Here is a 26,334-nt window from a genome sequence, read left to right on the forward strand (position 1 = left end):
GGCTTGAGAGGTGGGCCTGTGTGAACCTCATGAAGTTCAACAAGGCCAAGTGCAAGGTTGAGCCAGCAATGTGCACTTGCAGCCCAGAAAGCCAACCATATCCTGGGCTGCATCAAAGAGAAGCAAACCAGCAGGGTGATTCTCCCCTTCTGCTCCGCTCTCGTGAGACCCCACCTGGAGTACTGCGTTCAGCTCTGGGGCCTCCAGCATAAGAAGGACATTGACCTGTTGGAGCGAGACCAGAGGAGAGCCACAAAGATGATCAGAGGGCTGGAGCACCTCTTCTGTGAAGACACAACCAGCAGGGTGATTCTCCCCTTCTGCTCCGCTCTCGTGAGACCCCACCTGGAGTACTGCGTTCAGCTCTGGGGCCTCCAGCATAAGAAGGACATTGACCTGTTGGAGCGAGACCAGAGGAGAGCCACAAAGATGATCAGAGGGCTGGAGCACCTCTTCTGTGAAGACAGGCTGAGAGAGTTGGGGTTGTTCAGCCTGGAGAAGAGAAGGCTCCAGGGAGACCTTATAGCAGCCTTCCAATAACTGAAAGGAGCCCACAAGAAAGCTGGAGAGGTACTTTTTACAAGGGCATGTAGTGATAGGACAAGGGGTAATGGCTTTAAACTGAAAGAGGGTAAATTTAGATTAGATATGAGGAAGAAATTATTTACTATGAGGGTGGTGAGGCAGTGGAACAGGTTGCCCAGAGAAGATGTGGATGCCCCATCCCTGGAAGTGTTCAAGGCCAGGTTGGACAGGGCTTTGAGCAACCTGGTCTAGTGGAAGGTATCCTTGCCCATGGCAGGGGGGTTGGAACTAGATGATCTTTAAGGTCCCTTCCAACCCAAACCGTTCTATGAGTCTATGAAAACTAATGTCAATGTATGGTACATTTTGTAGGTTTGCTGTGTCAGCTGTTCTGTAATTTCCAGTGCTATGACCATGTTCTAAACCTGCAAAAATCCATTTATTAAAAAAATCAACCGTAAAAATAGTTCCAAGTTGTCATATGCCTGAATGAATGCCCAGGGGGCTGGAGGGAGCCCTCTGTTGCCCTCATTTACAGGCAAGCCAGATGGACTTTATTAATTTCAGGAAAAAAAGGTACTCAAGCAGAAACTCTGCTTGTCATGTTGCAGTCTGCGCTGAATTTGTGTGGCCGAGGCCATTCAACATGGACTTGTAGTAGGAGCACCAATTATCTTATAATTTAGATTAACATGACACATTCCTTGCTTATCTGATGTTGTGTCCTCATGGGGGTGATTTGGTTATTTTTCCAGGCAAGCCAACGTTTATGAAAGCTCCTGAAGATCAGATTGGGATTTCTGGAGGAGTGGCCTCTTTTGTGTGTCAGGCAACAGGAGAGCCCAAACCTCGTATCACATGGATGAAGAAGGGGAAGAAAGTCAGTTCTCAGCGGTTTGAGGTAATGACAAAAAAACAAAAATAAAAATTTGGTAATCAATCTAATGCTTACAGGTCTTAATTAGACAATAATCATCATTGCAACCTGGGTATCTCTGCATCACTACAATACAGAGTCTAGAGCTTTAGAGTAAAGTAAGTTTCCTTCCCTGCAGCAATGCGATCTGTAGAGCAGGCATTGTCCTTTGAGCATGATACTGGAAGCACACACATAGGACATCCTTCTTCAGATGGGAGACTGGGGCTTACACCAAATTGGGTGGCAGAATAGAGTTGGATTTAGCAGTAATTTTCTGTTTTCATTGTGAAAATTGATAAGGCACCTCCTTGTCCTGCTATCCACAGTGAAATTCAGAAGTGGGATGCCAAAACACTTTCTAAGTGGTGGCTACTGCCATCCCTCCTACAAATGCACTTGGAAGGGGAATGGCAAAGTCATTCTGAAGGGTGAATTGACTTCCCTGTGAACTAAAGTCTGAGAGGAAGGAAGAGGGAAGAGAGTATCAGAAATGCTTTTGAAAAAGGGTCCAATTTGGTTCATTTTTTAAATAGCAAATACATTTTCACTGACTTTCTCCACCTTTTTCTCCACTTTCCTTTTTTGGAGTTGGGCTCTTTTCTCTAAAACTGCCCTTGGAAATGTGACCCTTATACCATTCTGCTGCCTTTCCTCTAATCCCGCCTTTGATGTTTTTGCTTTTCTGACTGGAGCACAAGATGACTTTGCTGCCCAGAATGGATTGATTCAAGTCACCAATTTTAATAATGATTTCGTATGTGAGCAGAAAACCTTGATTAAAGTAATCAATTTTAATCTTGTTTTACATTGTTATTTTTCCCTAATAAAGGTTAAGTTTTGTTGTATAGTAACTGTTTAAACATTCTAATTTGTAAGTACATATAACCTTTATAGTTAATCTGGTACTTATTGTGGCTGACCAGAGGGCTATGCCATATTATATGCATTTATGCAAGCAATTTCATACCTTTATTCACATCAGTTTTGATATATAGTTGAGGCATTTTTATTGTGTTAGGAGGTAGTGAATAGTATCTTTCTTTTTTTGCTAGATAACTATTGATTTTACCTCATTACTAAGCTAGTCTTTATTTGGAGGAAAATTGGAATTCAGTTTAAATGAAAAATTAATAGACAAATCTGATGTACACATACTGAGTTATTGCACAAAAGAGGTATCCATCGTTAGCAAATGAACAGCATTTCTGGTCAGTGTCTGTCAGGTCCTTAGTAGTTGTAGCTCCCTCCCTCTTGCATAGGGTGTTTGTTCAAAGAATAGTAAGGGCAAAAGAGCTTTTCTGCTGTTTCATCTCTTAGCTTTTTAGTCCTTAGCTTTTTAATCCTTATCACTGAAGTGAATTAATCTCTGCATCTGACTTTGTCTTGTTTTAAAATTTGGCAGTAGCCCTATCCTGTGTAAAGGTTATAGAAAGTTTAGCATTTTGTCACAGTTTCATATTTAATTTAAAATTGAGTATTAAAAAAAAAAAAAATTAATTCCTTAAAATGCACTATGGTGATGTTCACATTTCTCTGTCCTGTCTGCTGCTACTTGACACCAAATTAGGGGTTTTTGCAAGCTGTTTCTATTACTTAGAACAGAAGGGCTATTCCTTCCAGCGTGAGGAATAACAGATTTTTGGTGGTCTTGGTTACCTTTTGATTTCTTTCTATTTCTCCTGTCACTGCAGAGTCTTGTGGTGCATATTATTTTTCTCTTTCCTGTTTTCGCTCATTTTGTCTTTATGCTGTGAGAAGCACTCCTAAACAGGGCTCTTGAAAATAGGGTAAAGGTTTTGCATGGGGGTAATGCAGGTCCTAGGCTGACGTACATGTGTCTGGAACGAAGCATAGCTTAGTCTCTTCATCTCCCCCTGCAGTTCCCAAGTGACAGGAGGGGGGCTTGTGCCTTTCCTTCATGCTGTCACCATCTGCAGTAGAGTTAATATTTCCAACTTTTGCTGTGCTCAGTAGTAGAAGAAGGATGAGTTTGGCATTAACAGTGTCCTAAGGCTGTGCCTTCACAGCCTTGCCATTAAGCAATAGCTTATACTGATCCAGCTGCAAACTAACACATACCTCTTTCTTCCCTGTAGAAGTTAGAGTAAGGCATGTTGCAGCCTAGCAGGATGGATGGAAAGGCAATGATTTATTAAGGACTTAATTTACTATGCTGGGGAAAGAGTTGTAATTACATCATTGTTGATTATGCCAGAGTTGCAAAGTACCCAATGCTAAAGGACATTAAACCCCCTCACTTTCTGCTGGAGTTAGCATGCGCTGTAGGTCCTCAAGGTTTTATTCTAGTTTTGTTGCTATTTTCCTGGTAATCCCACAGGAGTATATCATTCTGCTCTTCCATCAAGGTGAAAGTCGGCACTAAATTGCTATCAGTGTGATTAGTAAAACCATTAGTGCAAATATGGCTCAGATGTTTTAAATCATCAGATTCACATCTTTATTACCAGGTTGATAATTTGTCAACCTTAATTGATTCATAAAGAACCTCATTGGATTTTCATTTGTTCTGGCCTGCTCAGAGGACAAATATGTTCTTGACTCTGAAATTTTTGCATTTCTGGACTTGGAACGCTTGACTAATTGCATGGTATTTTATAGCTTAAAGGGCTTGTTTTGTTTTGTTTTGGGTTTTTGTTTTTAACCCCTGGACTGTTTTGACTTTCAGTTTTTGTTGCAGAAGAGATCAGTAAAGAAGTGCTTTCTTCTCATTGTTAAAGGTTATTGAGTTTGATGATGGATCAGGATCAGTTCTGCGGATACAGCCCCTGCGTGTTCATCGAGACGAAGCTATCTATGAGTGCACAGCAACCAATAGTGTTGGGGAGATAAACACGAGTGCCAAATTAACAGTGTTAGAAGGTAAGTGGGAAATTTTTTCATGCCTTAGGTGGCAGAAGACATGGCTTTGGCAGCTACATGTTGGTGTGGTGCTTTTAAATGACATGGTGATATTTTAGCTTGGTTTGGAAAAGCTGTGTTCTTCCTGTATCATTTGCTGTAATTTCGCCTAGTGGTAGAACCTAATATTTTTGAGACAATCATGAAAGGATTGCAGATTCTGAACTTTCTTTTAAAGTGTCTTAGTTGTATTTTCTGATTGAGGTGTGTCATTTCTAACTTGGAGGTCTAGCTAAAGAGACATTTGTATGCTTTTCTTACCTTTTTACTTTGATATAATACCCATCTTCAGGGTATCTCAGAATTGTATCTGACAGTCAGAAACTTAAACTATGTTGCTGCACCTTCTGGATTAAATAGGCGCAATTCTTGAATAGATTTTCAGGTTACTCTTCAGATTTTGAGTTTGATGTGGAATTTATCTGGGTTTACTTTTCACTGTAGTCACAACTTGTTATTCTGTTTCTCCTGTTAAAGAATAGATTTTGATCCTTGTCTGCTATATGAGCCAGTTTTATTTTGCTTGCTATGTTGTTTCTTCTAAATGAAATGTTTTGTGGAAGAACAGTGTATTAGATATAAAAAGGCTTGTGATCAGTTGATGATTTTTTTATATTAGATTGTCAGAGTTACTGTCTGCTTTTAAGGAAATGTGTTTTTTTTCAGCACATCAATGTGTTGTAGTATTTGTTTATACATAGGATTTTGTAAATGTACTGAGATGTTACAAATCTGGGGCATTTGGCTGAATGGATTTTTTTTTTACTTGTATGTATTAAGACGAGCAGGAAAAGGCCTAGGCAAATTGCTTGGTGTATATGGATTGATGTAGAAACTTTTGAGTAATGAAAAAACTAGACTGGAAAGCGTTTATTGTTGTATGATTTTGAATCAGCGGAGACTGGTTATCCCAATGGTGAGTGTGCCAGCCATAGATGACAAGTTATCGATTGTCCCTTGTTCTCCCATCCCCATTTATAGCGTAGAGGTAATCATATTTTCCTCTCTGCACTGTGACAAAGAATACATTAAACAACTGTAATGTGCTCAGACACTGTGGTGATGGGAATCACAGAAATCATTCAATACTTGATGTGATTGTGTATCTTCTTTCTGGAGGTGGGGCATCCTAAAGGATCCGCTTACTCTTCAGTAGTAGTATTGTTAAGAATAGGGTAACAGGTGCTACAGACTTGAAAATTATTGGGGGAAAAAAATCAGATCCTTTTTGTTACTACTTGCCTTTGCAGCCGTCTATGTGAATGCATAAAGCTCAGTGGAGCTCTTTCAGCAGTTTACTTGCAGATCTGCATTTAAATGGTTCTCGCAACTGGATTTTTGCGATACTAAATACTTGAATACCCAACTGTTCCAAGCACATTTCTGTTTCCTTTGGTTGCAGTTGCCTTTATGTATCTTAGATATGTATGCACATGCACACACACGCTAATAATTTATTTGCTCTGTGTTAAATGTTCAAAGGCCCACAGAGACATGCATTGCATAAAGGAGCACAACAGTATTTCTCAGCTCCGTGGTGCTCCCGCTGATTTCCTGATGAGGTAAAACTTGGGGACCACCACATAAATAGGGAATGTTAGGAAACACCAGAGACAGGAAAAGACATACATGCACACTATTTAAGAGCCACAGAAGCAAAAGTCGGTACCAGTCAGTCACAGGGCCTGCTTTTCTGTTTGGAAAGTTCCTTTAATTAGGAGTAATGCCAGTTTAACATGATCCCATAAGGTCAAAAACGATCTGCAGGCTGGGGGCTGTGTTTTCCTCTCTAACTGAAGAGTATCGACCCCTTGCTGGGCACTCTGGTAATGGGCAAAACTAAGAAACATTTGCTGTATAACAGTTTGTATGTGCTTGTGCATATAGAGTTGTGAGCTTGATGACAGAGGATGAAGACCTACATGTGCCTCTTATGTTGGCTTAACTGACGAAGAAGATGAGTTCTGTTATGATGTATTTGTATTTAAGAAAAAACGGTTTATATTTCTTTTTTCCGAGATGTTCTATGGACAGGTTTGTATTTTTTTCAGTCATGCTATCTTATTGCTCTGTGTTATCTGCCTTACATTATGCTGTTTCTGCATTTTGGGAGTATGATTTTTTTTTTTAATTATTATTATTATTAATACTCCTTTGTTTGCTTACGTGTTGGCAAAGTGGATAGTGCAACTCAGTGCCCTGGTTGTGGTTGTGTTTAGTCTCAAGGGCCTCAAAAAATAGTGGTAAGTGCGCCCCACCTTTCTGTTATGCCATTGCTTTCCTAACATGAATTTTGTAGAGGTATTTGAAAATGACACATTTCACGTGGAACCCTTGATACCCTGAAGACTGTCAACTAGGATTGGATTTTCCCTCTGCTTCTGATGTTAAAATAATTTCTGTAATTGCTCTCAGGTGGCAGTTTGAATGATGCAGACATTCTGCACTTCCTTTCAAGAATTTGACTAATGCGGTCGTCCCTGGTGCATGACAAAGCTCTATCATAGACGTCCTCATGGTTACATGCTGCTAAATACACAGCACATACTGATTTTTACATTAAAAATCCTTTATAACAAGAAGTTTTAATGCTTCTTCACAATTTGCTCTTTAGAACATAGGCCTTAACATTAAATCCAAAAGTCATAGTCAGGGTTTAGCAGGCTGTTATTAGATGTCTTTGTAGCTAACTAATCTGGAGCTTTATTTTATTTAGATTTCTGTGATGTTTTACACATCAGAGGCAGATAATCCCTTCTAATTGCCAACTTACTCCATTCTGAATATTAAGAGAGAAGCATGAGTCCAGTCTTCTGGAGGAACTGGGAATTCTCACATAAGCGAATCTCTTAACAATTCGGTTCCCTACTCCCCTTTCGTTCTCTGCTCCCATGTTGCTCATTTTTCCCTTCTAACTGCAAATCCTGTTGTGACCAAACTACGTATACTTAGTGTAACTGGAAATTGTTTCTCCTGTTGATAGTAGGAGAAATAGACGTGCATATACCTTCTCTTCTCATTTCTCCTGGGTAGCTGATAAGCTGAATTATGTATGAGTCACATTGAACATTTCTATCTTTTTTCCAATTATGACCTGAAGCAGCACAGAAGTACGTTCCTGCCTGCCTGGCAGAGGAGGAAAGCAGTGCGGGGAGAGGAGGGCTAGAATCAATAAGCTGACACACATTCCCAAGAAAAGCCTCGGGGACAGTTAGTGGCACTACCAAATTAATAAATGTGTTATGCAGTGGTAATGTTGAGAATTACAGAGCTTTTTAAATAGGGAGATTATATGAAATGTGAGTAGGAAGGATGCCAGCGTGGAAGAATGTGGCAGCAGGCTGATTGCAGGAGTGTCTACATGGTGTCCTTCCACAAGACTCCTTGTATGTTCATCATTGTGGCTGTGTTAAGAAGGGTGACGGTAACAGTGTTTATCTCTAGCTGCCTGTACACCGAGGTATACCTTCAGTCTGTGGTTTCCAGCAGTCTCCACCCAATAGGAAGATAGGGAAAAGCAGTGTAAAAAAAAGTCTTCAAGGGGCGGGGAGGAGTATATCGATTCTTTGGGAAAGGAAGGGGGCTAAATACAAAGTATATTATCAGTCCCTTCTCCCAGGACTTTCCAACTTGGACATTCAGCTACAGGTTTTGATTTCCAGAATTGGGAAACTATTTAATTGTAACTGGTCCTTTAATGCTCTGCAAGCAGTCTTTTTTCACTCCCCTGTAACTCAGAGCATACAGTCATATCCAGGTGACACTGAATATATTCAGAGTTTCATTTCCCTTTGTTTTCAGGTTAAATGAAAATACCATCTCCAATTTCCATTTCCAGCACAGATCTATGCAAATCCCCTGTGCCCCTATCCCAGACTCCTAATCCTGTGGCATGTAGTTATCTGCCTGGAGAGCACTGCCGGGCTCCACAGGAGAGCAGCTCCTGGTAAAGAGGACAGACAGAAGGGCCAGGAAAGGGTTGCTTGCACGCTGGGTTTCAGTTTCAAGGTAGCCTGGCAAGTTAAGTTTTACTGGCTGGCTTTGTGCTGACAGAAGTTAGAGAAGTTTTGGTGCATTTCAGTGGAGCAACTGCAGCAGTTGTCCTGGGGTGGGAAGCACCTCCACCTCACTGTAATTTGCTGTTTACTGAACTATGTCATGAGCTTAATTTCTTTCACCATCTGCCAGCTGCATTCCAGTTCCTGGAGTTACCCTGTTTGAAATGCTGTAAATGATAAACATTTGACTGTTACAAATGATTTCTGTGGAGAGCTAGATCTCAGAAGGCCTGAAACAATATGTCCTTTTTGTAAACAGTCTTCTAAAAGTGATTTTTATCATTGGAATAGTAAACAGAAGTTAGCTATGTTTAATCCTTGTTTATGTTTGGTTAGTTACAAAAGGATCAGTTGGATCATTGTACTGGCTCATGTTTGTCTTCATCGCTTTTGCATCTTTTTGCCAAGAATTTCTAGCAATGCGTTATAAAATTGAAACAATTGTAGAAGGGAACTTGAACACATTTGCATGCACTCATTCTGATTGTGTAAATGAATTAAGGCTCCCTGTACCCTGCTGCTCCTGGGATTGATAGTATTCTCTTCGTATCTCTAGTCAGGAGAGGACAGGTCTTTCCTCTACAGGTTTCATGTTCATTAAATGTTCCAACTTCCTTTGGTCTCTCCCTGGGAAGGAAGACTGCTGTGATGGCAGAGGTCCTACTCCTGGTCTTTGCTCTCTACACAAGCAATCCAAATAGTACTTTCTTTCTGTATGAGGCAGGCAGTTGTAACAACAGCAGTTCTAAGAGCTGCAGCACAGTGAGCCTCCACGTGCTTCACTGCTTAGGGAAATGTCCTAAAATACAGTGATGCACAGAGAAATGAAGAAGCCTGAGTGTGTTTGCTTTGCATTGGATCATGGCATGTCCCATGCTTGTTAAAAAGGGAAACACTAGGCCAATTACTCATGGTGGCCTCTTTGAGAAGTTTAGGTTGTCACCTAGAAGAATGTAAATCCCAGCTCATGTGGACTTATGCTATTACGGTATAAACCATGTTTACGTGGAAAGAGTGTATTGTGCTGCTTGACAGCAGGTTGCCTAGTATTGGTCTGGTAAGTCAATTTAGGAGCCCTGTCATCGTGCTAAGAACTCTAGTTGTTTCTCAGGTACTGAGCAGTGACTAGAAGAATCCTAAAAGTTCAAGGGGAAAGAGGTGGTCTCTTGGTCCCATAGCATAGAGAAGATTGAGCAGAATTGGTGATCTCTTTCAGTTAGACCAAGAAAATTTACAGAAACTGTTTTACTTGTATCACCATTGTATCCCATGCTGTCAATACCTAGGCTGCCACAGTATCTGAAGAACTGTTTCAGCTATCTAATTTTTGGTATCTATAGAGCACCTATCATCTCAATCCAGGTGTGAAACTCCTGGTTCTCTTCATTTTATTTATTTACTTTCAAAGATTGGATTCAATAAGAACGTTAGTCTTACTCTTACAGTTTATTTTTTATAATACTTAACAAGAAAGACTTTCATGGCTATGAATGAGAGACAAAGAAGTAATTTTCTCAGGTGAAGAGAAGTTTTAAGTGTTGTTGGTCTCTCCTCCAAACAGGAGAGTCAGCAGATCTTTAGAATGTATCAGACCCAAATGCCATAATTTCCATTTCTTATCTCCGTTTAAATGATTAACTAACGGCACATAACCATATAATGTATCCGTGATAGCAAGTTCCATCAGAAGACTGCCATGCACTAAGGTTAACATCCGCAAGTTTATGAAGCAAGAAATACAATCTCTGAAAAGTTTTAAATGAAATATCACATAGTTAATGCCAAGCTGACCCCTTTGGAGCTGTGCACTCCCATAAAACCTTGTGTCTGAAAAGGTACTGACCTCTTAATCTTGAGAACATTTTTCTTTTACAGCAAGTGGCTGTTTCTGCATATTGCCTCTCAAATGAGGTCCTATGAGATTACATCTGTAACAGGGTGGGATGTTGTCACATTCTTATCAGCAAGCAAATGGCGTCAATGATATTGCAACACCCAAAAACAGCACCTGCGATTCAGGAAGGACTTCCCAGATAAAAACAAGTGAGCTTTAAGTGTCAAACAAACAAGAAGGAAGTATATTCTACAGAATTCTACAAAAGCTCTAAGGCAGGGTTTGTATTGCCAAGTACCAGGTAGCTTTAAGTTGTAAGTGTGCAGTTTTAGTAGTAAGTGCACAGTTATATCCTGTAAAAAGACTTCTCAGAGCTCCTTGTCTCACACAATTTATTCCACGTTTATTCAGCAGTTTATAAGTGCTGACTTTCATACTGGAAATCACGTTCAGCTAAGAATTTTTGTTGCAAATAACAGTTGTCTCCTTTCTACTTACTCCATTTTGCAAATCCCTCATGAAGATATTCAGAATTGTGGATGCTCCTTCAGAGCCTTGTGGCAACCTACCGGTAACTTCTGTCTGTTACGACAATTGATAATTGAGCCCTGGGCATTATTTTCTCTCTTTTCTTGGGCTCAGGGTGTAGAGACAGGTTGCTTCTCACTCTGTGCTATCTTACAGCTTCCTGTGAGATTGTCATGGAAAGTGTGTCGGGCTGTTCTCCTACTGCTGCTCTGCTATCAAAACATTCAGCCTGTTCCAGTAGGTAAATGAGGCACAAACAGATTAGTTTAACTCTCTGGCAGAGATGCGCTCATGCAGGCAGGTTTCTGTCTTGTTGGGGAGGCATCCCTGTGGGTTGCTATCTCCCAGCTGAGACTAGGGATGGCCAGATGACTGCTTCTGTGTCTCTGTTCCAGTTTGAAATCAGACAGGTTAGATTAAATCGTCTGTGGTTTAAACTAATCTGTTTTGACTCTCCGTTGGAACAGATCATCGGTCCCAGCTGGGAGGCAGCAACCACCAGCACTGCCTTTAACGTCACTGCAGAAAGGCTGGTATTCCCATGTGCCCCGACCCTCGTGGCCACAACAATGTCTGAAAGCTTAGACAGGGCTGGGATTTTGATGGCATTGGTAGGCAGTAAACCAGGGCGGAAACCTTGACTCAGGCCTAGGCTAAAAAGAGTGGTAGTCTAAAAAGGGCAGGATAGTGGAGCAACAAAGTGAAGGCTGCCAAGATGTGTGAGGAGATGTGTGTCCCATCAACTTTTTGGACTAGATACTACAGAGGAAGAAAAGGCAAGAATAACATAGGTATAATGTAACAGGTTGTAAATCTTGAAGTAAAAACGTTTGTTGGGAAAATGAGGGTGTTTAGGTTGAGATGTGTGCTAGCCGATGTCCTAATCTGTACCAGAAAGTGGCCAAGTAAGCCTCCCCTTGCAGTAAAATCCCCACATCAGTTTCATAGATGATCTGCCAGTCGTCTTTTTGATTCTCCTGGTCTCAGTGGTCCTATTCTGCACCTGTTCCTGTTTGATTTCAGGGTCTTTTTTTTGAACACGCCCAAGTAGAGATGTGCACACAAGGAGCCTTGCAAGTGTTTTTCAAAAGCACTGATGGATCCATGGATTTTGGAGATACACCATCAGATGTATGCTAGGATCATAGTTGCTTTTTTCATTCAGTTGGTCACTGGCTAGCACAGCTTCTCTGCGTTTCTCTAATGCACCTGCGTTTGTCTTCTCTCCTCTTGTTTCCAAGCAATATGTGCCAGGCTTATAGCAAAATTTTTTAGTATTTCTTATGTTTGTTCCTATTACCCCTGTCACTTAAGGTGATTTGACTCTTCTTGCTTGATTTTTTTGACTGTCCTCTTTATTTACAGCATCTCCACAATGCTGTCAATTTAATACCTGCCTTTTGTGCAGAGATTGTTAATGCGTCTAGTCATTTCAAAACTGATATTTGAGGAACTTCTTGATAGAGACCATTGTTGCACTACTAATAAAAAAAAAGTGAACAAGAGAGTGGAATTGATTAGGTGTCAGTGACCCCTGATTTGGCTCTCAAAATGTTTATCTGGTAATAACTAGGCTGAGGCTGGACCTGGTGACTCTCAGATAATAAATTGAGTTTGGAGGACTGACAGCCAGAAGAAAATACTTTTATTAATGAATTGTGTATACATTGATCTAGAAGTCTTTCAGAGAAGAAAAAAAAAAGACACGAAAACCCACAATTATAACTTAATCAGTTTCTTACTGTAAAAGGCACTTTAATGGAAATGTATTTAATTCATCCGGAACGTGCAAACAAGAACTTAGTTCCTTTAGATAATTTGAGTAACTGTAACTGTAAACCTTGTCAGAATAAAAAAATCACATTTCTTGTCAGATTTAACATCTACTGGTGACCATCAGAAGCTAAAATAGTAGATCTTTATCATCAGACGGTTCAAAAGACCTTTCTTATTGCTGGATCTCTTTCAAGATGCCTCGTTCTGAGAGCGTCTGTAGCAACCTGTTATTGACAGATGTGCTCTCTCTAGCTTGTATGTCAGTCCTGCTGCTATCTCCTGCTGACTAATAAAGTTAGTTGCTGGTATGTATTTGTAGAGTCTTTGAAGTCTGTTAGGTTGTGGAATAGCCTTCTGAAAGAGTTAGTAGCTCATTGTTTGAGCTATTGGAAATTAATGGGAAACACTGCTTGATAATGCCATATGGATTATCTGCTTTGGTTCCAAGGAAAAAGGGAAGGGCAAGAGCAAGGTGTCCTGAAAAGCCTTTCTGATTCCATAACTACTTTGGCAAAATTATCTTCTATATCTGCTCATAACCGAGGCGCTCTTTGCTCAAAGCTTAGTGACCTGTTGTCATTTACTGGTATGCCATGACTTACGAAGGCACTTAAGAAGACATAACACCACAGTGATCTTCTATAACTTCTTCTGCAGAAGTGGGAGAATATATCCACTTAATAGAACTGGAGAGTAAGTTCTTAAATGGAAAATGGAGCATGGAGAGAACAGAATGTGATAACCATGACCGTAGGGAATGCAGTGCTTACAGCGATGAAATCATAAATCTCTGCATGCAAGAAAGTTTCTAATACAGTCATCTTGGGCTTATGTTCTGTGCCTTACCTTTTTCCTCTCACTAAAAAAAAAAAAAAATCACAGCCCCAATTAAATCATTCTTGGAGAAATCACTGGTTTAAAATGAAAGCCAGAAAAATGTGACACTGGAGTATCAACGCATGCTAATAAATCTGTAGCAACAACAGCTGTTCAGAAGAGAGGATGTCCATGTAAGGGAGTAATATACTTCATGTGTCACTTACCATACCTGTGGAAGAGAACATTTCACAAGTACTTTAACTTCCTCTCCTGCAGAAAAAGGAAAATCACATAATTGCTGCTGATGGGCCACATTTTGGTCTTGGTCTGAGATGTTGACTGTACAAAACAAAGCTGGCTTTGCATTAAAGACCTGTAATATTGATCATTGTGACAGCTGGTTTCTGTGCGTCATGCTTATTCACAAGTCCCACATCTAGTTGTCCTTACGGATCTCTTGTTGATCTCCTATTGTTTTTATACAGTCTGGTGTCAGGAAGGCTCTACATTTGTGATGCTTATTAAAATGCGGTGCCGAGATAATGAGCAAAAGGAATAATTGGCCCTAATTTTGGATGCAAGGAGGTAATTATTGTGACCGTTCATTGTTAATGTGTTACTTGAGCTGTTAGTGACTTTTTGGTATAAAGATGATCTAAAATACATGCATTCTACTTGCTGTCTTAGAAGCCCAGAGAATCTTTATAGAAGTATTAATCTTGTAGTAGTAAAACACCACCTTCCCCATGGAGTTTTCTAACAGCTGTTTATTCTTGTGGATATTTCAGTTGGATAATAAAGTAGTGACTCTTTCTGGCACTCTCACCTGCTCAGATTCTTTCTGCCCAGAGCTCCAGAATAGCTCTTTCAAATCCTTTATCCTAAGGAAAACCAGCGGGTGTGAGGTATAATAAGATCTGTCTTTCCAAGATCATCTAGCGCCTTGATGAGGCAGGTTGGATGATGCCATGGGAAAACACTGCAATGTATTCATCTGTCATGCTAATCCTGTGCTCTGTTCCTTCAATCCTTTTATCACAAGGGTCCAGCCTGGATGAAACCTTTCCAAGTTTTTGGTGTATGAGTTGAGTGGAGAAGTCTAAATAGCAATCAGAGCTATAACTTTATCCAGCTGTAGTGTACGAATGTTCACTGTTGTGTTGCTGTTCCCAGCTGGGACTGGGGGGAATTTCCCTGTGATAAGAGTGCCTGTCTGCACAGGATGCAGAATGCTTTAAATAAAACTAGCCACACAAAGCCCTACACACAACAGAACTGGCATTATGACCTTTTAGCTAATTTGAGACCACTGGAAAGGCGCTGGAAACATTAACCTGTTGGAGACCTTAAAAACCCAAAGTCTTGCTTTTTTGGTACAACAGCTCCAAAATGGTGCTTTGTTTGCAAGCAAGGCAATACTGGAATTTATTTTTCTATACCTCTTTGCTTTAGACAATGCCACAGTTGGTCCCAGTGCGGAGAAAGTCCTTGAAGAGAGAATAGAAATCATAAACATATTGATGAAAAATGCATGAACTGCACACAGGGTGGTATTAACAAAAGCTGTTGCAGGGGAAGGTAATGAATTGGGGAATGCGTAGTCCAAGATGACAGGATATCCGGTATAAAGAAGGGCAGGAGGAGGAACAGAGTGAGCCTTTTAAAGTGAGCCTGCATCTCCTTCACTTTGAGTCCCAGCAGGGAAGAGTAGTGCATGCCAGCAGTGCTACAATTCGAGGAAGTGCCTTCCAGATGGAGCTCCATGCTTAATGTGCAACAAACAAGCCAGGCAAAGCAGAGAGCTTGCTGTCCCTTGGAGCCTGTCTGGAAGGGAGACAAGAGCCCAGCTGAACCCCTGGCAAGTACCAATCCACTGAAAGCCTACATATGGTAGAGATCAAAATGGTTCACCTGGAAGAGTAAAGAGGTCAGCAGGGAGTGCCCTTGCCTGCATGGACCATTCTCTGTAAGAAGATTGGGTGTTGTCTTCTGCCTCCTGCCAGGAGGTTAATTAGGACAGCTTTTTTTTCTATAAGAATATCACTGACATGAAACCTAGCTAGATTATGCATGTAGATGTGTCATCAGCAAACCCAGCACTGAAGTTGTTGAATGGGTTGAGGCCAGGGGGAAACTCCAGTGTGTGTTCTTTACAAATAAATGATTTGGTTGCTTGATTTGGATGTGAATTTGTCCCTTCAAAAAGTAGCATTGCAGAGAACCTTAGCTGACGCTTCGCCTGCAGGAATAATGTGGGCCTCATGGAAAAAACAGCAGTTGTTTTGCCTAGAGGTGGTAGGCTTAATCAGAGTCCACCTGATTGGCATGTAGTACACGTCCTAACATTATAACTTCTGCCTGCCATGTGCTCATAGTCCTGAGGAAGAAATTGCTGATCGGATGAGTAGTATCTGAACTTGAATTTAGCAAACATGAATAAAATCTTTATCTTTTGCGGTAGGACTCGCAAAAGGGGGGGGGGGAGAAAAGGATTCTGGAGGATTCATGTTTCATGTTTTTACTAATTAGACAGTAAAAATTATAGAAGTGCTTAAAAAAAATAATAAAATAAACCCTTAGCTCTTGCTCTGGGCATGAATTTACTAGCTTTAGTTTGTTGTTCAGTTCGGTTCATTGATCTTGTCACAATTGATGATTCATTAAGTTGTGACTACTGTAGAAATTACAATGCACAGATGTAGCTGTACTGCACATCTGTGTGTTCCCAATGTGTTAATGATTTAAAAACGCACTTTCTGTCTGGCCATCCACTGTGCTTCAAGTGCCAACTGACATTTTGTTATTACTGAGCCATTTGTCGTGGTTGGCAGAGGGAAAGTCTTTTGGTTCTCCTTGTACTATTTTTGTTACTTTTATCCATATTTCAGATAGCTAGATTTGATTTTCCCAGCAACCTTGGCCTTGCAGAATGCGAGTTGTGATGTCTGTCACTTTCTGCAGGCTGCCACTTTTTTCAATGTCACGTGCTTTCTCCTGGTGTTTGCTTACAGCAGATGGGGTTATTTCCTGCACCGAATCATGAGGAACATGTCAGGCTCAAAAGCAGGATTTGCTCGTTTGCTGACTTGCTCAGGATTCTGAGTTTTGATTTTTGAAGTTTGACTGAGGTGTCGTTGACTTGGTTCCCAGCTTAATGCTAACAACTCAGCTAATCTAAAGCTTCTCATCCTAGCAGGTCCCAGAACACCTCAACAACTTTCAGCGTATTGACTTACGGGCTGATTGGCACCAGCAGTTCAAAAATGTGTGGCAACACTGTAAAACAACTTAATTGTTAAACCTACCCCTGGTCTCTTCCCCTTATTCAAACCACTATTCAGACTGGTCCTTATTAGAGACTTGTATTTGATCAAAGCAGAAATCTGCGGAGTTGTCTGTCTGATGGAGCATGGCTTTGCATTGATGAGGCAAACTATGCCCACTGTTCAATCATGGTAAGGTTATGCCCGTGTTGTGTAGTTAATGCATTTCCTTGTGATCACATTCTGTCTCTAATACCACTTTCTAGTGCAGACAAACCCATAAGACTCCTCTTGCTTCAGGCCTTTCAGGGAGTACCCAGGGAGAGCAGACTGCATCTGTTCAAGCACATACCAGCCAACGTACCTGGCTCTGTATCCATTTCCAATTTGATTGTAGGCTCTGTGGTAGGAGGGTCCATGTCTAGCATCTCTCACTTGGATATCCTTTGTTTCAGCCATACAGATATTTCTGAAAGCTAGATTAAAGGATGTCTTTAAGAAATTATATACTATATCATCAAAAAAAGTGCAAAGCAACTGTGAGTCCAGCACTAACTAGTCAGTTTATTCCAATAATTAATATGTAATTCCAGGGTTGAAACTGTATAATCTCAACTTTAATCCAAGCCATTTGGCTCTTTCTGAGACTGTAAACCCTCTTCTCTGCCCTGTCTCTCTGAGATCCCTTTTTCCATGTAAGCTTCTGTAAATTCTCTTCAACAAGCTGAACAGTTTGAGCTTGGTAAGCCCCTGTTGTATGGCCTATTTTCTAGCTCCTGGCTTGCTTTTGTAGCTCATCTTGAAATTCTCCGTGCTATTCTGGAAATGCACGCGTTGCAATTCACACTGTATTTTACTGCCTTAAGAAACAGCCGCAATGATTCAAGCCGAAGGTCAGTCTATCCCACTGTCTTTTCCAAGAGCCAGTGCTGGATGCCAGGGGAAGTGTGTAAGGACAGAGCATGCTTATAGCGATGATTCCTCCAAATACATGCTTCTCTAGCCTCTACTGATGTGTACCTCTGGCATTTTTGAGCTAGAGATAGTGGTTTTAGTCAAACTAATGAAAGAAGAATCCAGTTATTCTTTGAACTTTAACTTCTGGTGTGCATAATATCCCATAGCAAGACGTTTCCCAGCTTAACTATGTGGCCTGTGAAAAAATACCTGTTAGTTGTTAATATCATTTGATGCCCTGTAGTCTTTGTATTAGAAGGGACAGTGGATTATTATTATTATTAGAAGGGACTCTGGATTTAACAGCTCTTTATTGCACTCATCCTTGTTTGTGTCTTCTGTACTAAAAAGTGCTGGTCTATTTAGTTGTGATCTAACATACGTTGTGATCTAACATACGTTGTTTGCAACAGCAAAATCATGCATCCTCATCCAGTAGAAACAGGGCTGGGCAGCACCCTGGAGTTCCTTTACCTTCTCTGTCACAGTATTAAATGAATATTGTGAGCCCGCTGAGTTGCCATCTTTCAGGACTGTCTCCCATCTTGCAGGTTAAGCATATGTTTTTGCTCATTCCTGTGGCAACTGAGAACACATCTGGAAAACTCTCTTTGTGCAGGTGAGTCAGTGCACAGGGTCAGACTAGATAAAAGATGAAACTTCAGGAGGGGTTTTGTGATGTGCACTAGGAGGGAACTGGCCTCCGTGACTCAGAAGGTCTTCCCCCCCCCCTCCAAATTCCTTGTGTTCAGATTACTTTGTACTGTTTTGTATTCAGATATAATCTGTTGGATGTTGCCTCTTTAATTCTCCGCAGTTTGTAGCAGCAGCCTGCCTTCGTTATTTATAATCCTCCTAAGATCTTTCGTGTTTGTGAAGCAGGCCTGCAGCGGGATGTGCTTTGCAGCTTGCCTTAGTAGCTATGATGAGGAGAAAAAGCTCTAAGGCCTTTTTGTACAACTGTTTAAGGCTGCACCCAGGTCTTCCTTACATCAGTTTTGGCAGCAGAAGCATGCACGTCCCTCATCTCCAGACTTGACTAAGGGCTTTTACCCAGCAAAGCGAAATATCAAAAGCTGTTGAGCACCAAGGCAATTTTCCACTCACTACAATGGCACCTCACTAAAATTCAGCCCTGGATCAGTGGTTCTGCCCTAATATTCAGGCTCCCCAGTTCAAGATTTTGAGCTACTTGATGCAAATGAAGGACAGTAAGTGACAGTAACCCATCGAGACTTGATTGAAGCCAGTTTCCCATTTTTTCTTAGAACACTTAGTCCTAACACAAGTGAGATGTTATTTGTCAGTTATGCAAGTCATAAGCAATGCTGGAGTAAATTGAGATGTGAGTGGAGCTGAGCCAGACAGACCTGGTCCTTTTGATCTTTTCTTGCTCTTTTATATATGTCCCATCTAGTTCTGTGCTGCCAGATGGTCCCTTCATCTGACCAATGGCAAATACATAAAAGGTGTCCATAAAAAAAAAAGTCAGTGTGTTTAATGAAACTGTCTGAAACATAAGTTAAGTCACAAAACTTGACAGCTCATCTTCTCCACCTTCCTAACAACTGCGTCACTAATATTCACTGAAGCTGTCGTAGAATGTAGAATTGAAATGCCTTCTCTTATCACTTAACCTGTTCTTTTATGGTATACATTTTTTTTAAAAATTGCAGCACTGTTGTCCTTTAGATCAGTGCTGCTATTCTAAGCCTGGCAAGTGGTGTTTTTCTGTGGCTGGAAAATGAAATCTGCAGAATCTGAATATAACCTAGTGATTCATTACTTTATGCACTTTTCAGTTTATTGAGACATGAAGTGCTGGATTTCATGGAAACTAGACCTCACTGCCAGATAACAAAGTTTGAACTTGTTCTCCTTGTGACATTAATTGCTAATTTACAGCTACTATAGAAGAGCAGGCGGAGTGGTACAGGCATAAGATTCACCAGCAGAAATTACCCAGACTCCATAGTTACACAGTTAACAATGACTCTGTAGTGCTACTGTTAGCGTGACCCTTTCGGCATTTTTTAAGTTATTTTGGCATTTCTTGTAGTAGGCCATTCTGTCTTCAAGACACTCTTGACAGATACTCATTAAAGACTGTGATCTTTAGAGATGAGGCTTTGTAGTTAAATACAGGTTTCAGCAGAGTTATGGCTAAACCGTAGGAAGTTTTGTTGGTGTTTCTCCCCATCTCCAGCGTGTCTCCCAGGCTATTTTTCAGTCCCAGGCAGGAAGGGGAAGTGAACATTGTTTCTGATTGAAATGCTACTGCCTTTCCACTGAGTACCATTTAAGAGAGTAAATATGCAGAAGTCCAAAGTTTGCTTAAAATAGAAGTACAGCTCCTGAGGCTGACGGTGCATATCTTCAGTCCGCTGGTCAGCTGTCTTAGATGATAACCTTCTACTTCAATGATAGAATTAATAGCAGCCTTTTGGTTATTAATATACCACAATATTTTTATAAAAGAAGTCTGCCTGTGATCTGCTGATGCTTTTCAGGGAAGGGGAGCGTAGTGCCATTTTTCAGGACATGTTTGTCTGTATGTTGTCACGTCAGCTGCTCTGTGCAGCAGTGCAGGGTAGGCATTCCACTTGCTGCTCTCCCAGTAGAGCTGTTGATTTTCATAAAGATACTTTGCAAGTGCCTTACCAGTCTGGCTTTATTAAGTAATGTGTAGAGGGTTCCCTCTATGAGCTTTGAGGATTTTCCAAAACTAATAGTTTGGAAATTACATTTGGCAAACTCTAAATTCTGAACAAAGCAGGTGCAACAAATGTTTTTAATCTGTTGACTTTAGTTAGAGCTTCATTTCGTAGCGCTGAGTATTTCCACCAGTCAGAGCAGTGCTCCTTGCTTTAGCATCTAGATGTGATTGAGTGGTGCTACTTCTGTAACTGTACCTGAGGTGGCTCTTCTCCATGTAGGATTAACTCAGTAGGTTTTTTACACCAGGAACATAATCTGCTACTCCCATCCTGAGACTATGCTAAGTGGAAAAGTCCTGGGTAAAAAAAGTGAGTCTTGTGATGTCTTACTTGTGGTGAAGCTTGAGTTGGTTTCCTGGATGGCAGCAGAGGAGGAAGGTTCAGCTCACAGGGAGGGCATAGCAACCTCATGGGCCATTGTTGACTGCATCATTAGACTAATGAAAGCTCTGATTGCAGAGCCTTGTAGAAGACCTCATGAAACAGCATGCCATGGAGACACACCGTGCTACAGTGAGCTCTGCCTCAGGGGTCTGAAAGTTCAGGTAGGAGACAGGGCAGTAGATGGATATGGACAAACCTGTAACTATGGCACGAGATAACGCAGAGACAAAACGATCGCCAGGACTATCACTGGTTACAGCATAATCGTTGCTTGACTCCTGAGGAGATCAAACTGGAAAAGAAGGATTTGGAGGCCTGTGTCTTGCTCAATGTGCTATGGAAGAGCCTCTGCCTTAGCCTGGGGCACTGCATGGAAAAAAATGTGAAGGAGCTTGTGTGAAAATATGTGTGGGTGATGAAGCATTGCTGGTGCCTGGAGAGAGTCAGCAACTCAGTAGAACGTCGTATATCAGGGAGAAGCGTGAGTCTTTCAAACAGAAAAATAGCGCAGTCTATTGTCTTAGAGAGCATGGGGTAATAGCTGGGCAGCCCTCGCTTTATGGCCAGGCTTCAGCGATTTAATATTGCATGTCTTCACAACTCTGCCTGACAAGGATATACTCTTATTCTGTTGTGCGTTAGTATAACCCAAAGAGCATTTCCAAGGAGCTACTGAAATGTTTTTAAGATACCTGCTTTTGAGGCTCCACAACATTCGGAATGGTAAATGCTGAAAGAAGCTTAAAGGAACAAGGAGCGTTACCATGTGAATATTCACTTTTTTAGTAAAATAAAGCAGCTACTACAGGAAGGAAAGGAAAAAAAAAAAAGGCAGCATATTCTCAGGCAAATTACTGGCACAGATTCACTAGTTAAAAGTATGGAAGGTCCTGAAGTGTAATGGAGTGAATCACTTATGACCGGCTTTATGGTGGTGTAATCTGACATTTACTTCAGTGGTAAATACAGAAAATGATAGTGAAATGTTGAAAATGCGATGTGTCATAAAAGTTACAGCCTCCTCATCAAGTTCATTATGCTTTGGGAGATACAAGGTCTTGGTTGCTTCCTGGCATAGTTAAGACGTTTGAAATTTAGACACTGAAATGTAAACTAGTCCTTTGCTACCTGTAGGTTTGAGATGTCAAATACCAGCATAATTACACAGCCGACCAGTTCTGCTCGAGTGCCCATTGCCCGCAATTGGCTGTGCATCAGTTGGTCGTGAGCTGCAGGTTTCCATGGAAACTGCATGTACCACTACCTGTGAATAATTGAGAATGGCAGCTGTAATGAGAGAATTTGGGGCAAATTGTGTAAATATTCGTAACTAGATTACAGCAGTAAAATATTTTCACTCTAGATGAAGATTTAACTTCCAGGCTTAAGGAGATTAAACTGAAGAGGTCCAGGAAAGAATCCATCCTTGTGAAATCCGAGGATGAGTGTTTCAAAATCCATTACAAATTCCCAGAATTTTAGAGTAGGGTTTGGGAAAGTTGTATTCCCTGTGCTGCCTCAAGGGTCCGATATCCTTTGTATTTTTGTTCTTGGGGGCAAGTAATCGAAAGGCAAAAGCTCTGGATTTGTAGCAGCTGTGTTGGCTGGGAAGTGACTGCTCAGATCCCACTGCTTCGGGTCAGGTGCCTTGTTCTTGTCCTACTTGCAAAGACATGTGAGAATACACCAGAGGTTTGGAATAAAATAGCCAGGTAGCATCTGCCAAGTCTCCCCTGTTTTTCCTCTTCAGCTTATGTATTTATTTTTTAAAAAGTTAGGTGCGGTAGCTTAATATTCAGAGCACTCTTGTGGTCTGCAGTGTGATCTGCATAAACCGAAGGAGAGATGCTACAAGGTAGCTCTTTCTATAAAGACAGCTTTGTGTGTGATAGGAAAAGCCAGCTGGATGTAACAGGATTCACTGTGATTGCTGCTCAGATACTGTAGACGTGTATTTATGTTGGGTTGAAGTGACCTGAAGAATTTCCATTGCCCATCTCTGGGCATACTGCCTCTTGCACTGAGCTTGCAGAAGAAATGTGTGCAGTCATGCCAGCAGGAGATATGTGTGTTTTGTATTAGCCTAAGGTTAAAAAGAAATGGTGACTCTTTTGTGTGCTGCAGCTAATGAAAACGTTTGGGCTGAGACATCATAGTTAATTTTATAAAAAATTAACTTGTCTTTGAAACTTGTTTTGTTTTATTTTTTGCCAGCAACAGTTTCTCACCACTGGTAAAGCAGTAGAGTATGTCTATTTTTATGTGAGCCCAGAGCAAGTCAGGGGGTTGGCATTACCTGGAAGAATGTCGTCTTCATCTGGGGAGCTTAAAAAGATGGTGCTAGACTCCTGGTTGTTCTCGTTGCCTCTCAAACCACAGAAAGACCTGGGAAGTAGCTGCTTGTGCAGTCTAGAGAGAGAATGTTAATTGGTGTAACTGAGCTTTCCTCCTCAAAAGTAGTGAACTCTGAAAACTCTCAAATCATGAATGTTGCTAGGTTAATTGGATGGTTAAATTTAGCAAAGCCTCAACTGTGCCTCACTGAATAAAATAGAGCTACCATTTATTATTTAGATGTCGTTGTGATATGAGGCGGTAGCTCAGGGTGGGCTACCTTGCAAACCAGGCAATTTAGTAAACAGTTATTATTGACTTGAGAGATGGAGCTTGTCATGAATGGCATCTGCGCTGATGCTGTCAGTTAATTTTGAGCCAGATAGCTGTAACCAGCTTTCATTCCACTAGCAAATACCTGGGGATGTATGGGTATGCTACGTACTAGCAGTGCTTGGCTAAAGAGGAATTAGTTTTGTCTTACAGTCAGTGATCCACAGCATCCGGCAGCCTTATTAATTAAAACCAGAACATGTCACAAGACTCTGATCTGAGTATGTAAAAAGGAGGTAACTTAAACTTTCTATTTTGCTTAAAAAAAAAACCCAAACAACCAAACCTCACCAAAGAAATGCTCTGCTGATGACTGAAAGATTTAATAATGAAGAAGGTTTAAATGGGAGGAAATGCTCTTGCTCAGGTTTCCCTCTGCTCATGATGCCAAAGCCTTGTCAGAGTGAAATATGTAACACCGGCTGAATGGCTGAGCAGCTTCCATCTGCTTCAGGATCTCTCGAAGATAATCAAGAATGATGAAAATTGTTTCTTCATTTTTGACCTCTAACCAACCTGTTAGCCTTATGTCTATAAAACAAGGGATGTCTCCAGACTGGACATAAATTGTAATGCCAGTGTAGATCACAACGCCTCTATCAATATTAGAACTGGAAAGAGCTTGTATCAGTATAGCAGCAGTTTATTGTATTAATGAGAAGAACTCCATACCCTTAAGACTCATTAATTTGACAGAACCCTAATAGCAGCTTGCAAATCTTACTGCCATTTCTTGCAGGAAGTGAGGTCCTTTCAGGTTATGCTGTCCCAAGACTAGAGGAGCCATCAGCAACGTTCATTGCCCATGCATGCCATCTTTCTGCAAAACAGGAGATTTATTCTTTGCTACCACAAGGATTGGTTTTATGTATGCAACAGTAATGTGGCACTGGCCCATCCTCACTCATGCCTGTGCCTGCCAAACGCCCTCTCGCACCAATCTCTGTCTCTTCTGTATAATACTGGGCGTTTTACTGCCATTGTGAGTTTTCTGTAAGTCCTTTCGCTTTTTTTTCATGTTGTTCTTTCAGCCACGTTCTTCCTGTGTACTGTATCCTTGCTTGTACCTTCACTGCCTTGGAAATGGGCTTCCTGCATTCATCAGTTGGTCCTTATTCCCAAGTGCCCTGTTCCTTCCCTTCCCCCTTGTGCTGGACTGATAGCACAACGCTGCTGCTTAGCTGACCATATAAAACGATACATTATCTCACACCCCTCCTATCCCCAAGTTCTGTTTTTAATTTCTCTGCGTGATCTGTGTGCTATGGGCTGCAAGCACCTTGAGGAGGAGGAATACTTCATGTTTAACTCCGTAAAGCCCTGTGCAAACTGCTGGTAAGGGGTCTAACAGCATGGGCTGTCACTCTGGAGTAGCACATTTGTGCAGAAATGCTTGCTCAGAGCAAAACAACGCTTGTACTAACTCTTACCTTTTCTCCAAGGATGAGTGTCATAGCTTTCTGGAGATTTATATCATCTCAAAGAAGTTTTGCTACCCTGTTGAGCAAATGCTGCATTCCCACAGCAGGTTAGCCCAGCCAAGGCAGCCTGTCTGTCCAGTGCTGCCAAGCCCCTTGCGCTGTCTGAGATCAGTGAGCGGGAGCATGAGTATTTACGTACATCTCCACCTAACTGTCAGTCCTTCCCAAATGTCATTCATCTGTCATTTTGGCTGCTGCACACTCTGTCTCATTTGCTTATATTCCTTAAACTCTCACTGCAGTAACTCAAGGAGTAATAAAAAAAAATTGTTGGGTCTAAACATTGTTGGGAAAATGTTAAAGATTGGCAACCTAGCGAGAGAGGCTGTTGTCTTAAGAAAGATTTAGAGGGCCTTAAATAGCACAGGTCATATTGGCTGGGGGGGGGGAAAAAAAAAAAAACATGAAGTATGTTTGCAGTAGATGGAAAAGTCCCTGGAAAACTGAATATTTCAGCATGGCAGTCATTGAACTACACACGAACCTGAAAAAGTTGAACTGGAATACACAAACATTGTCCTTTCTGTGTTTCTTCACAGCTAACACATTGACCTGGGCCTCATTTTTAATGTGGAATGAAAGGAAGGTGCATTGCTTTAGTTGCAGACTCTGTCCTTTGCAGAAAGCTAGGCAGTCAGGACACAGCCCCCCACCCCCGAAACATCCGATTTGCCCATTACAGAATTTTAAAGGCAAGATTTGAGACAACTGGCCATATCTTTGGAAGTCTTCCACTGCCATCCTGTGAACCTTCAGGAGACTCCAGAGAGAGGTTGCTTGAAACTCAGTTTAAACTAGCATGTTAATACGTAGGAAGATAAACACCTTCCTCATCTGTAATATTAAAAAGAAGGCTCAAATCTTTGAGGTGCTGCAGACTGTGTCAGTGATTGAGAAAGGAAAGGACAGATGAGGCACAGGCTGGTATTAGGACTCACCTTTGTTGTTTCTTGTTTCTTATTTTGTACGGGACAGAGATTCGCTATCCTGAGCTCTCTGTCTTTGCGGTTGGGTTTCAGAAGGAGCCCCTGTCCTGAAGATGCCTGTGGTATGGCTTGGAGAGCTCACTGTTAGAACGTTTTTTTCTGGGAAACACGAGAAGTGAGTGGTTCATTTGTGTCCTGGTTTCAGCTGGGATAGAGTTAATTTTCTTCCTAGTAGCTGGTATAGTGCTGTGTTTTGGATTTAGCATGAGAATAATGTGATAATACACTGATGTTTTAGTTGTTGCTAAGCAGTGTTTATACTAAGTCAAGGACTTTTCAGCTTCCCATACTCTGCCAGTGAAGAGGTGCACAAGAAGCTGGGAGGGAGTTTAGCCAGGACAGCTGACCCAAATTGGCCAAAGGGATATTCCATACCATGTGACGTCATGCTCAGTATATAAGCTGGGGAGAGTTGGCTGGGGGACAGCGATCACTGCTCAGGGACTGACTGTGCGGCAGTCGGTGGGCGGTTGCATCACCTCTTGGGGGTTTTTTTTTTTT

General features: G+C 41.3%; 1 protein-coding gene across 1 annotated transcript in view; it reads left to right on the top strand.

Annotated features, from left to right (window-relative positions):
• The window catches only part of PTPRF (protein tyrosine phosphatase, receptor type F), a 307,937-nt gene that overhangs the window by 102,284 nt on the left and 179,319 nt on the right, over positions 1-26,334 (top strand). Inside the window, exons 3-4 of the mRNA XM_009287280.1 lie at positions 1,281-1,426; positions 4,183-4,324. Coding sequence (XP_009285555.1) covers positions 1,281-1,426; positions 4,183-4,324 — 288 coding nt within the window. The remainder of the gene's footprint in view (positions 1-1,280; positions 1,427-4,182; positions 4,325-26,334) is intronic.

Source organism: Aptenodytes forsteri, unplaced genomic scaffold (genome assembly GCF_000699145.1).
Source record: "Aptenodytes forsteri isolate BGI_AS27 unplaced genomic scaffold, ASM69914v1 Scaffold119, whole genome shotgun sequence".
Classification (NCBI taxonomy): Eukaryota; Metazoa; Chordata; class Aves; order Sphenisciformes; family Spheniscidae; genus Aptenodytes; species Aptenodytes forsteri.